The sequence below is a fragment of the Sebastes fasciatus genome, chromosome 11 (genome assembly GCF_043250625.1).
Source record: "Sebastes fasciatus isolate fSebFas1 chromosome 11, fSebFas1.pri, whole genome shotgun sequence".
Classification (NCBI taxonomy): Eukaryota; Metazoa; Chordata; class Actinopteri; order Perciformes; family Sebastidae; genus Sebastes; species Sebastes fasciatus.
In genome coordinates, this window is record NC_133805.1 from 14,299,833 (window position 1) to 14,313,245 (window position 13,413).

General features: G+C 41.6%; 1 protein-coding gene across 2 annotated transcripts; it reads right to left on the minus strand.

The window, feature by feature from the left end:
• Positions 1 to 622: 622 nt before the first annotated feature.
• LOC141777003 (AP-2 complex subunit mu-A) lies at positions 623 to 12,949 on the minus strand. Of its 2 annotated transcripts, XM_074650908.1 has the most exons (12): positions 12,729 to 12,949; positions 10,952 to 11,074; positions 5,787 to 6,052; positions 5,463 to 5,558; positions 4,565 to 4,693; positions 4,131 to 4,275; positions 3,795 to 3,812; positions 3,203 to 3,325; positions 2,763 to 2,898; positions 2,471 to 2,568; positions 2,141 to 2,252; positions 623 to 1,789 (listed from the first exon to the last, which is right to left on the minus strand). In XM_074650908.1, the coding sequence occupies exons 2-12, from the start codon at positions 11,023 to 11,025 to the stop codon at positions 1,655 to 1,657; spliced, it is 1,332 nt and encodes a 443-aa protein (XP_074507009.1). In that variant the 5' UTR covers positions 11,026 to 11,074; positions 12,729 to 12,949; the 3' UTR covers positions 623 to 1,654. The 2 variants fall into 2 exon arrangements, with proteins under 2 accessions (XP_074507009.1, XP_074507010.1); XM_074650909.1 differs by lacking the exon at positions 3,795 to 3,812 and having other exon boundaries at positions 12,729 to 12,947.
• Between the last annotated feature and the right edge of the window lie 464 nt (positions 12,950 to 13,413).

A 13,413-nucleotide genomic window follows, 5' to 3' on the forward strand; every position in this document is an offset into this window, starting at 1 on the left:
CATACATACAGAGTTGTGGGTGGTCTCTTCAAGTTTAGGTTTCTCAGTTCATCCTTATCTTTGTTTATTGTGCATTTTGTCTTTTTTGGGCAAATTAAAGGGACTGTTTGTAAATTTATCAAGCTGTTGCCTAGCAACCTAAGTCCAGTTGCAATTCCATTGAAATGTGCTAAAACGAATGTTTCAAACAGGATAAATACAGGCATATTTAGGCAGACAGTTTGAGGAAAACAAAGGTTGTTTTTTTTAACATTACAGCATGTAAACATTTTCTAGTGGAAATACATAAAAAGTATGAACCTGAAAATTAGCATAACTTTGGAAACTGTTGAAGGTTTCTCTGGATCCAGTATATATATTCTGAGTTTATTCCTTCACAGCCAGTTTATGTCAGCTTTGTTTCCTTTTAAAATGTGAAAAATAAAAAGGCTTTTTAGCCAATATAACGGTCAAATGATTGAACAGGATGAAAACTGGACTAACCAGAGCTGCATGCTGCAACCAATATCACCTCAAATCCATTGTTCCTACACCACCCCTCCCTCATTTCAGACAAAAGGAAACCATGCATTTGATACAATAGAGTTAAGACCAAAAACACACAGAGAGGATAGGCGGGGTTGGTTACATAGTCAGATTTTATTGGACAGAACGGTCACCAGGGCTACAAACATGAAGAAGCAGACAGTGATGAGGCAAACACCAGGGGGAGACCTCACCTCACTGCAGACACACTCCCACGGCCAGATTTCCCCAAAAAACACCTCTGAATCAAATTAGTGTGACAAAGTTGATCTCGGTGCTTCAGAAACAGGGAATTTGGGACACAAACAAGCTTATCGGTTTGATGTTCAGACCTTGAAACTGCAATATTCCCCTCTGCTTTAACTTTACTCGCTGGATGCTGGTAAAACTAATAGTGGAAAAATAGCAAGGGAAAGAAATTCCAGGATGTACAAAAACAGCTCGGTCACTATCAATTCCTTCTCTTCTCTAAATACCCATAAGAGACTTTGAATTGAGACCTTTGATTCAAATGACCAAAAAAAAAAAAACAGATCAAATATCAATCAGTCCACAATACAGAATCAAACATCTTGAATTTGAAGGGTAGACTCTACTGAGACAGAAGTTAATTTACAGGAACAATATCAGGTTTCATTTAAACCACAACAGCTACAAATCATCTCACCAGGGATTACCTCTAGGACTTGTGGGCCTTCTAACATAACTGGAGAGTAGATAGTGGAATAATAACACTGAATAAACACAAGAGAGCACCCAATTAAAGACAGTCCTCTCCCCCTGGTCCCCATCTGCATCACACGCCCTCTTTTTCTTTTTCGGAACACCAGTTGGTTTACAGGTTTACTCATCACTACGAGATATATACGATACAATGGTTCACATTTTGCATATATCTGTGCATTATATCATATTTACTTTTCTTTTCTTTTTTTTTAAACGATGTAAATTCAATCTCCAACACCTAGTTAGGAATGGGTGAGGGTGGAGGTGGTTGGGGGGTGTATGAGAGAAGCTATAAGGGTTGAGGGGGGAGGAGAGAGAGAGACAAAGTAGGAAGGGGCAGAAGAAAAAAATCTTATAGATGGGAGGAAAAGTGGTCAGTTCGCTGCCTGGAGCGGGTTGAACTTTAGCAGCGCGTTTCGTAGATGCCGGAGCGGCCGATGTACCGCACCCATTTGATGACGTCGTGGTCACTGTAGTTGAGCTTGGACTCGAACACTTTCAAGTAGCGCACCTTCAGACCAGAGGGAGCGAAAGGAACCTGCGGAGACGAGGAGAGGGATGTTAAGACGAGTATGGGCATGCTGGGAGCTGTATGCCACACGGGTTGTTTGTTTCTTACTGTGGGTGTGACAGTCAAGCGAGCTCTGAGCAGGAAGTGTGTGTATATGAGGTGACACTAAGCAGGTTTGTGATTTGCATGACTGATACTGTGGTCACATTAATCCATAGTCCATTTGTTTGGTTGTACAAAGTTCAGCTGTACATTTAGCAAACAGAATATATCACATTTAAATCAAGCAGTAAAGCCTAATTAGGAAAAACTGATTCAACAAACTTCCTGTGTGACTGAGAATAAGGTAGAAACTGTAAACTATTAAAGCGTTCTGACCTCAAAGTTCATAGAGATGGGAGGCCTGGCCCATTTCTTCTTATCGTTGGTCGGCAGCAGCTCGATCTCAGCGCTGATCTGAGACTCCTTCATCCCAGCCATGCGTTTGATCCTACACAAACACACAGTGAGCGTTGTAAGTGCCGTACAGGTTTCAGCAACAAGGAACCCAATTTTAAAACCTTCACAAGAATAAATAAGTTTAAAAAAGGGTTTAACGTGTGCGAGGTTAAATAAACAGAAGCTGTTAATCATTAACTTGACACAGAGAGCATATTGTATCTCATCGGTTGTATCTCATGTATATACACGGACAGAGCTACTACTCACTTCCAGACAATGGCGTTCTCACTGGCCTTGTACTTGGCTTTTCCCTTCATACAAATCACCTGCACGCCGCTGGTGTTGAGCGGCGTTGGGATACGCACCTGAGGAGATGATAATGAAGAGCAAAACTTTTAATATTACAGCAATCCAAAGTCATACACATAGATTCAGAACGGTTCCAAAGAGTCTCTGAGTACGTTTGCTCATGTTTGATCTGCGAGGAAAAATGACCAATTTATAAATTTGGATCTTGGATCTGTGTGTGCGCTGCATCTTGACTTTGATAAGAGCTCACCTCGATCTTCTGGGCCAGCAACGAGGGCTTGAAGTTGGACTTGATGACCACCTTAACCTCCAGTTTAGTGCGGCCAACCTCCCTGACCAGAGGGATAACTCGGAACGGCAGGATGATGTCTTTAGTGGTGCGGTACCTGCGAGAAGGGGGGAGGAGAAAAATGGTTCATGTTACAAAATGATGTTGCTTTAAAGCATAAACAAGGATTTCCTTAAGTTGTTTCAGTGTCCATCCATGCTTTTTTCTCATTCATTTCTCAAAACAAACAATGTATATAAAGATAAAAATGGACCATGTTGCCACAAACTAGTGTATGTTATATGCTTTTAATATAGTTGGCATAAGTTTCACTCATGCCCTGTGACCTCCCACGCTTTTCTGGACAGCTTAATAATAAACAAAAAAAGGTTTAAAAAGATTTCAGAAATCCATCGACTGACCTCATGAGCTCATACTCTCCGTCGGGGGGGATGAAGCTGATGCTACGCTCCGAGTCGAACTTACTGAGGCGCACACACTGGTGGAAGGTGCAGTCGTCGATGGCTATGGACTGCTTCCCACTGCTGGGAGACAGAACACATCATAAACACACACACAGGAGACAAAAGAACATTAGTTCACTTATTAATAATTATATCTAATAATTATGACACCAATTCCCCAAAAGATAAATCTATTACTCTCCCTCAATTAATGTCCATAATAATAATTAAAAAAAAAAAGAAGTACACACAGGGACACAACTGCTAGTATCAAGACATAAACACCTGGTGGAGGTTAATGACACTATTGTGCAATAACACAAATCCCTGTTAGATGTTAGGTGGGGTAATAAAAACAAACCAGCCATTCCACAAAATAGAGAAACAACCACTGAAGAGTTAACAAGGCGTGTTTGATTTGTATTGAGTGGTGTGCAGCAACAGAGCATGAGATGGTTCTTAATATACTGAAGGGCTTAGACAAGACAGTTGTGTGTGAGTGTGTGTGTATTGAGGTGGCAGAAGGTGAGGTGACTTGTCAGTACAGTACCTTCCTCCCCCTAAATCACTGAGGTACAGCACATAGAAAAGAAAGAGAGGGAAAGAAAGGAGAGATGCATCCAAAGGAAAGAAAAATAAAAAAATAAATTGTAAAGCCTGTCTTGTTGCAAACAGCAAGACAACACTCATAACACAGACACGGGGCTAACAGACAAGGTGGTCTTCTTAACATTTTTGACTCAACAGTGAATATCTTCTCAGGGTTTTTCAAGATAGAAATCATAGAAAAGCACCATTCTCAAAGACACTGATTATCTAAAAGGATTTTCAGCCTTGCTTATCAAAATATGCTTGATTTCAGATATTCAATTTTGCCGTCGCTCACCTCTTCCCCGCGTCATCAGATGCTGCTCCCTTGCCCTGCTTGTCGATGACGATCTTGTCGTTCATGCCGAATTTGCACTCTGGCATCCCGCTCAGGTAGCTCTTCATCACTACTCGGCCCGACACGTGGGCGCTCAGGACCTGGCCTGGACAGGGTGGGAAATAATGGGACAGTCTGAAACTGGCCAGTCTACAAATCATATTTTTTCTGTACTTTGTTGTTTTGGGGACGGCAATTCTGCTAAAAAAAACTCTCACTTTCACAACTTAACAACGACATCTGTTTTCATGAGTAGTGTTTTTGAGCACAAAGCAAAAAAAAGGCCTGGATTTTGAATTATTCATAACTGTGTTAAGAATGAATTTCTCTTCATCTGTAGCTGAAACTGTAAACCAACAGTCCCCACCCAGGCTGGAGAATCCATATCAACAGACCTTGTGGTGACATGAGCAGGTTGACGCTCTCCAGCACGTCGAGGAAGAGCTCATTGCGGCGATACTTGATGCCTTCGCGCCGCCAGCCGATCTGCCCCGTCACCTGGCTGGTGATCTGAGACTGCTCCTCTTTTGTCTGGGAGACGGGGAGAGAAACTGTATCACTACCGACAAAAGAAGAAGGCTGACAAACTGACGAATGAGAGGGGGGGTGATGAAAAGGGATCATTAGCACTGCCGGGGGAGGGAGGAAAACAAATGTGACACGATTCCATACATGGATTAAATGAATTTCCTGCGTATGTTGTATTACCTGGTGCTGAATTATGAAGTGTCCAAGATCATGATTGAGGGAAACAAGGAGAGAAAAACACAAAATAAGCTACAATGTCAGAGCAATTTTATTACAGGCTCAATTTAGATAATGATTCAATAAAGTTAAATAGTTCTGCAAAAATACAGGCATTATAGCTTTCTTCTAAATGCTTCCTATAATGTTTTGTGTCCACAGAGACACTAGTGTCACTCTAACTCACTGTCAGTGTGGATATCATTACATCACACTGTCAGTTATTGCTTGATATCATTGACACCACTCCAATAAAAATGTCTTGATCAGCTTTATCCAGATCAATGCTCGGCACATCCCCATAAAACATTCCATTTATCACCCGTCTATCACTTGTGATTCTCCGGGTCCTGGATTATACCGTTTCTAATATTAAGTCACTGATATAAATAGGGTACATAAATCTCAGTATGAAGCAATACAATCCAACAGCACCACAAACTGCAGCCTTTAAAATGACCATAAAGTTGAATCAACGGCCTCTCTAAAACAGTTTAAACATAAACTGAACATTACAACCTTCATGGCGGTTTTAGTATGAGACTAAACTTGTCTTACTGACCTGTCCCTTAATGCCCTGTTGGGTGATGAAGGTCTTCAGAGCTCCAGTCTCTGAGTTCTGGGGATATCCAAAGTCCAGGATCTCTGTGTGAACACAAGCAGATAACCGTCAGTAAGAGATAAGATGTGCAAGAGAAAAAAACTAGGACACGTAGCGATGGAAAGAACTGGTGTTGACGGAGTGAGACATTATATTAATACAACTTTCACTGGGAAGACAAACATAAATTAGCTCCTATATGCTCCAGAGCTGCCCAGTTCACAGATCATCCCATTAGATTTTGGATAATGCTATTGACAATGGTCTTTTACCATCCAGCAGCTCGTAGATGAGCACAAAGTTGTTCTTGATGTTCTCCTCGCTGATCTTGCCGAAGTAGGCCGTCATGACGTCGCACATCTTGTACAGGAACTCGAACACCATGGCGGCGTTGACATTCTGCTTGGTGACGGCCGCCAACCAGATGTTGGAGCGCTTGACGTGGAAGAAACTGGTTCGGGCAATGTTGGTCACCGGGGATCGAACCTGCTGCCGGGCGTGAATCACGTTCACACGGAACGCGTCCACCGCGTTGCGCCTGAGATCGGGAGGAGGGAAATACAGACAGAGACGGAAAAAGAGAGAGACATTTGAGTTGGGAGTTGAGAGAGTTGTTTCAGGCTTTTACATGACTGCTGTTAACACTATCCCACCCTGTGACATCCTGTGAAAATATTTGCCGAGTTTGAGATCCAGACCTCAACAGCGTATCCACCCATTACAAGGAATGAGCAAAAACATTTTCCAACCAACTGGAATAGAGCTGGTGCATTTAGACAGAGAAAAGGAGTGTTGTTTTGTGTAAATGGTGATAATTACCAGGAGGGAGAGGGAAGGCTCTGAGAGTTTAAGTTGACACCCAGGCAACAGCGTCATAATTATCTGGACTCCGTGGGAACAAAAAGATGTTTTAACCTTGCATGGTCCAAATCTGATGTTAAGTTGGACTATTTCTTTATTTTAAAAAGTTTAACAGGCTACATTTGAATTCAGTTCTGATACTGAAAAGTCAGTTATGTTTACCTTAAAGTATATCTTAATGCTTTAGGGGGAACGCAGCCCCGATTAATGTGGATTTATAAAGAACAAGGCTTAGTGCAGAGGATGCAGCACGTTCTGACAGGAATACCAAATCCTACTGAGAACTTCTAGAGGTCTACACAAGCTGTCAACCTTACTAATATTCAATACTACTATTATCTCACTCTTAAAATGTAAAAGAATCAAGGCTGCAGGTTAAAAATGTAACCACTCTCTTACTGTTTGCTCCCATTTCTAAATGGTACCATGAAGAACAAATGGACTACAGACATATAGGTGGCAGCCTTCTTGGTTGATGTTAGATATATTTAAAAAAGGTACTATTGATAACATTCAGCCACTAGATGTTGCATTCTCCCTCCCCCGTTCCATTGCATTCACTTCACAACAAGTCGTTGCCGGCACTTAATGTCAATCTCAGCCATTTATCCGTTTTTTTTCCCACAGTAACTGATGACGACTCAGAGATATCACGTGATACCAACGTCGCTTTACTATTTGGCTCACAATGTCTTGTTAACAGTGGGAACCAAATGTCACATATCTTCCACAGAGATAAACAAAATGTTCATTTTGGACCCGCCAAAATTATTAAAGTGATTAATTCACAATCAGAATTTTTTTCAGGAAAAGCCATACTTTTATTCGGCACCTTTCGAAAAGCTCTGTGAACGTTTTTTTTAATATTCGTCTACATAAAAGTGTTATCAATAAGACCTTTAAAGATAAAACTACCATGTCAGCAAATCATCAAAATGTCAACATCTACGTTCGCAAGTTAGGAATTCAATGCGGCGATTATTTGAATGGAGGACTAAAGTACGATAACATCAGTCTAGGAGGCTGCCATGATGTCTACCTTGTCCATTAAACTGCTTTCATATCACAACTAATAAGTATTAACTATCAGCCAAAAATTATACATATTTTTCTTTGAAATGTATGAAAAACAGTTTAAGCCTTAAATTAAAATAAAACAATTTTCAAATCGCAGTTGATTCCAGTGGATATTAGTTAACTCAAGGTCCACTTCTACAAATGAGACCCCATAAAATTGATGTAAAATTATCTAAACAGTCTATTTTTTTTGCGAAATAGCAATCAAAGGATGAGAGAACTGAATTAACCATCATATCCCATGCTCAGACTACATGCTTAGGCACTGGTACAGCTGTTTGTGAGCATCAATACTCATTGAAGGGCTCTGGTAGCGGCTGAGTTTGTTGGCTTTGTCTGTTGTATCTCAGTATATCTGGTGGTTTTTCTATGTACCACCGTAATGTCATGACAGGTGACTCATGCTTAGAGGAAGTAACGGGAAGTTCACTGTGGAATCAATGGGCATGCAGTTAGGAGTTTCAGGGGGTCATTGATCGGTGGCCATGAGAGGGGAGGAGGTCATGCTTGATAGGCTGGAGCATCTCTTACCTATTCCTACAGGGGCCAAGATGGACAGATGGAGGTAAATGGTGATACAGAGGATAGAGAGGGAAAAAAGGATGAAGTAAAAGTAGAGGAGAGAGACAAAAATGCACAAGAGACATTTTCGTGCATCATGTACACAGACAGCGTGAGTAACATGGTGTTTATTATGACGCCATCATAACTGAATGTGTCGGGAACAGCGGCAGCGCTATATTGCTCTTTAATCTATGCTGTGTGTTGTCGTCACAACAGCATGGCAACTGGTGCATATTTATTATTTGTATCACTCCGTAAGAGCTTAATTATTTCAAGTGGATCAATTTTTATCCCAGCTATAACTAAAAGCTCTGTTGCAATAGATGTCAACACAACATTAGAGCACATACACTGCAGCAACATGATAAGTCTGGTTTACTCACAGCAACAGGGAGGATCACCCAAAAGCAACTGATGGAATTTTCTGGTTTTCTACTGAACATAATATGAAAACTCTATAGCTGTTGTCTTAAAGGGACTGTTTGTAAGAATCAGAAATTGGTTGTAACAGCGACACCTGTGGCCATTAAGTCAACGAAAGTCAGCGTCCTGTTGTTCGTGCACGCGCTACCTGAATGTGAGCGAGCATCCGTCAAAACAGTGAGGCGACACACATCAGCTAAAACCACAATATCACTATATTTCGCCTGCTTGGCAGTAATGTTAGCTGACCAGACGAAGGTCTCTCTATGAATCAATGCTGATCCTACTGTTGGCTTTTCCTGCTTCAGCCTCCCGACCGCGGCCGGAGGGAACAGGGGAGACACCGGCAGCTGGTCGGAGACGAAAACGTTTCTCGCTGCGGAGCCCCGTCACTTCACAAGACACGGGAAACCTCTGTTGGTCTGGAGGAGCTGCAGCATTTATTTCTGCACAAACGTCCGCTGTACATTCACTAGATATTCTCAGAGCTAAACTAACTCTTCTGCAGTGTGGAGTGTGCACGCATGCACGTGAGATGGAGCGAGCTGTGAGTGAAGGCAGGCAGGCAGAAGAGCAGAGACTCCAGCCCTGGAAACCAAAGTTACGGTCTCCCCCGCATCCTCCGTCCGCGGCCAACACTGTTTTGCAAGACGGGCTTCACTAGATAGAACTTTGCGGTTTTGGTGCTTCTGTGTAGTTTGTGTTGGAGTCTGAGTCTGAAAGGCTTAGCCACACGCCAACACGCATGGGACACCGACCCAGATTGATTTATACATGTAAGAAGATACAAAAAGTCCCTTTAAAGAAAGTCTCAAAAAATGACAGTTTTGCTTCTTTTAGCAAAATTGACTGAGGTTATGAGGGCGTGAATTCAATTTCGGTTTCCCTGTAGTACACTATTCTGTAGTAGACATGCAAGCAGCCATATGGTATTTGTCCTTCTGCTAGACAATGATTAAAAATAAAGCAACCACGATGACATTACTGATTGCTGCCAAGAAACAGGACAAAAGATGAAAGGGATGTCACAAACCTGCAGACCTTGCATTGATCTAATTCAAACAGGCTATTTAATGGCGTCTCGGTGTCTCAGTCTGCTGATGCAACGTGTTAGACTGAACAGCTCTAGATGCAGCATTTACTATTCTGTTTCTGCCCTCATCCATTGACTCCTCCGAGCCTCTAACCCTACAACTACAGCAAAAACGGTTCAAGACATAAAATGTTTAAAAATGCCTTAAGGGGCTACACGAAAAATAACCTACTGACCCAGCACTGCTGCAGTGTACCTACGTAATTGACACTAGGAAATCAATTTCTACCCTTGTGCCCTCTCTGTATCTTGCCAACCCTCACTGTGTAAATCTACAAGGCACTGGACTGGAGTGATGTATGCCCTCAGTTCAATCACTACATGTGGCTGGGTTTACACAAAACAGAAAGTGATTATTGGGTGTTAAGCATGGAGACTTGGTATGTCCATCACAAGTGAATCACATCAACAATGTGTCACAAACAAACAAATAAAGGAAGAGGAAAGGAAGAAAGACAGACAGTATACAAGTCAGATCTTCACAATATATAGCGTATTATACTGGCCTGGATCTATGTGGATGTAGCCTTTCATCTGACACATGTGAAGTAGTTGTTTTTAGCCTATTACTCCCAGTCTATACTGGATATGACTCTGCCATGTTTTTAGTTGTCCATCTTAGGTGGCGTGAACATTTTCCTTTTCACCAACACTCGATCCTCAGCATCTCCGTATAGGCTCCTGTCTCTGCTCTGTTTAGTTGTTAGTTTAAAGTCTCTTTTTACTTCCACATTTAAAGTGAGCCACTAACTATTCTTTTTAAACCATTTTAACATGTTGTTTTTCCAACCATTATTAATTCCCCATCCCTCCATGCCAAACCTAGGAAAATTATTTTCTTTGCAGAGAGGAAAAGGGTGCTTGCTATCAGTATCTCATTACAGAAAAATAACTTGTGTCTTGTATAAACACTGGTCAATTTGGATGAGCTCTTCCCACAGCTGCACTTAATCTTTTACATACAGTTGAAGGTGTGGTTTGATAAGCATGAGTGAAAGTGAACCGCATCATTACCACTTACGACAATGAAAAATATTTAAGCATAATACTACTTTTGTATTGTTGTTGTTTTGATTATAGTCCCTTGTGTTTTATCATTTATTTATTGGGAGAATAATTGCATAATTTCTTCAAGTTTTTGTATTTGTAAATAAATACAATTTATTCTAATAATACCAAATTGTGTTCTTTATCTAAGTAACACTGTCCTTAATGTAATCCTGGCTTAGCTATGTTTTTAAACACATTTCAGAGGAGATAACACAACAGACAAATGTAAACTACTTAGCCAGGACGAGGGACATAATCCTCTCTGATCCCTTCAGAATCAATCCCAACCTGTCCACCTTTGCTGGTTTATCACGCCTCTTGTTGACATGAAGTCAGCCCAAAATTTAGGAGTGCTCCTGTGAAACCTACCCAATGTCATCTCGGTAGACCCGGGAGATGAGGACCTCCCCCTTGTGGTTGTAGATGAACAATCCTCCAATCATTGTGGCTGCTTCTCAGTCCCAACTGGCCATGGTGAAACCAAACCCCCGCCTGAGAAGAGCAAGAGATTGCAGTTAGGAAACAGGGTAAAGGGGAAAAAAGGGGGTGATAGAGAGAAGTGAAAGCAGTGAAAAGTGAGGGAGTGACCAACAGTACAGGGAAGCACTTGTCCCTCACATCCGCTTTCTCTGTCTCTCTCCCTCTCTTCCTCTCTCTCACACACACACATCACTCTATTGCCAATTGAATATATCCTGCAGCTGCCCCACTGCGGTGACTCATGTTTGTTGCGTGCATGTGCATACACACATCAAAAAATCTCTCCAATATAGGCTGAAGAGACTCCCATTACCACCACCACAGTCAAATCCTTGTTTCCTTCCAAAGTAAGATTAACAGCAGATTAGCAGCCACCAGTTTGAGGCAGGATGCCACCAAGTAGCCCAGGAAACAAATCTGTTGCTCTTACTGGGATTGCATTTTTACTACCAGGTGCAGTGATCTGGTTAGACTTATAAACATGAAGCAAGATTAAAACCTAACAGGCAGCATAATTCATGTAGAGGCAGTACAATGTACTTGAATTGTGATTACTAATTGTCCTTTTTTATAATGCTCATTATAACAGTCTTTTACTCATGGATTTTATCTTGGTCTGTCTGTGGATGTGTGAGATTGTGTCTGCTCTGTTGACCTGTTTTTATTCTGCCTATGTCTGTAAAGCACTTTGGTCAGCTCATGTTGTTTTAAATGTGCTATAGAAATCAATTTGACTTGACTTTGTAGCGTTGCTTGTTTGTGGCTTAGAGAAACAAATCATAGCTAGTTTGCTCTCATTCAAAGAAATGAAGCTTCTGGAAACCAGAGGATGAAAGACATGCTTGAAATTCCTCGAAGACAGAGAGGCCAGATAACTTAAAACACACAGTATTCAACACAAGTACACCTATGAGATTAATCATTTCCCCCATATGCACAATGCCAGGCGGGTCGTGACCGCACAAACCGTGCACACAAGACCTGAGCTGAGTTTAATCGCCCCTTTATATTGGCCGAAGTCAAGATGTCTGCTCTCTCTCGGGCCATTCCCTAACATTCATACATCTTTCATATCTGTTCCTCGACTGATGAGGAGGGGACTTATTTGCTTGTAACACTTCATCATAAAGCACTGTTTAAGTGGCTACTACACCATTTGATGGAGGCTTGACCTTCACGCTAAGATCAAAGTGATGGAGAATAGACTCCAGTGAGAGAGGTAGCTAATTTAGCTTAGCAGGCTAGCTGTGCGGGGCGGTGAGCTACAGGCGAACCAGCGTCGAAGCGGTGCGGCAATTTTTAAATGGACTTCCGGTGAAAAAGAAAATCCGACCGTTTAACATTAAAACACCTAATTATCGACTAATTACAAATTAATTTTAAATTATAGCATTATTATTTCCCCAATGACATCAAATCGTTAATAAATTGCATAAAATACACTCTGTAATGCTTTTATTTTAAGGAGAAAAGCCGCTCTCTATTCCGTTATCATACTAGCTTGCCGCTGCTAGGTGACGTTAGCTGACGCTGTAGCGGCGGCTAATGCTAATGCTAATGTAGCATCGTTCCCCCCTCTGGATGTTAACAGTTCCGCCGGCTTTGCGACGCGGTTATCGGCTTACATTTGATCATTTTGACGGGGAATGTGTAACCGTGAACTCACCCGAACGCCACCAGTGATTCGCTCCCCCGTTTGGCCTCGGTGATAGGTTGTGTCAGGATCCGGTAGGTTCCCAGTTCGGTTCACACACACCCGCTAATTCCGCTCCCTCCTTCCGCTCCTTCCTCCTCCTCCCGCTGCTGCTGGTCCTCCGGTCGCTGTCAGCTGACCCGCCGTCCTGACGCACAGCCGTTCCGTTGTGACAGGAAAAGGCGCGGCTGGAGCGATGTGTAAACCGCACCCAGGCCTTGTTATGATAAGCTACAGCACAGGCTACTGGTCAAGTTGTTTGTTTCATGGTAGTTCATGTTTGTGATAACTATACAGGGCGCACAGTGGGCTAAAAGAAATATATATATATATCCCAAAAAAAAGTATCCAACCTGCTTAATTAAATGTTACACAGTGGTATTCCTTTCTAGCTCCACATACATTGTTTATATCATGTTTATAGCTTATTTTGTATATTGTATATTGGTTGAATTTGAAAAAAAACATCTTATTTTATTCTAACGTTTTTAATCTATTCTTTTGTTATTATACTGCTTATTTATAGTCTTTTGTATGCTTGTGTGCTGATGTGTATTTATGTGCATATGTAACTGTATGAATATGTATATGCTTGTTTCTTTATTTTCCCATTCTATTGTTTTTTATTTAATTATTTATATTTCAGGGTATTCTGTTA

Coding starts and splice junctions, on each gene's coding strand:
- LOC141777003 (XM_074650908.1), bottom strand. CDS start 11,025: ATGATTGGAGGATTGTTCATCTACAACCACAAGGGGGAGGTCCTCATC. Junction 2,569..2,762: donor TGCTGGCCCAGAAGATCGAG/GTGAGCTCTTAT, acceptor TCATCTCCTCAG/GTGCGTATCCCAACGCCGCT. Junction 2,253..2,470: donor GAGAACGCCATTGTCTGGAA/GTGAGTAGTAGC, acceptor GTGTTTGTGTAG/GATCAAACGCATGGCTGGGA.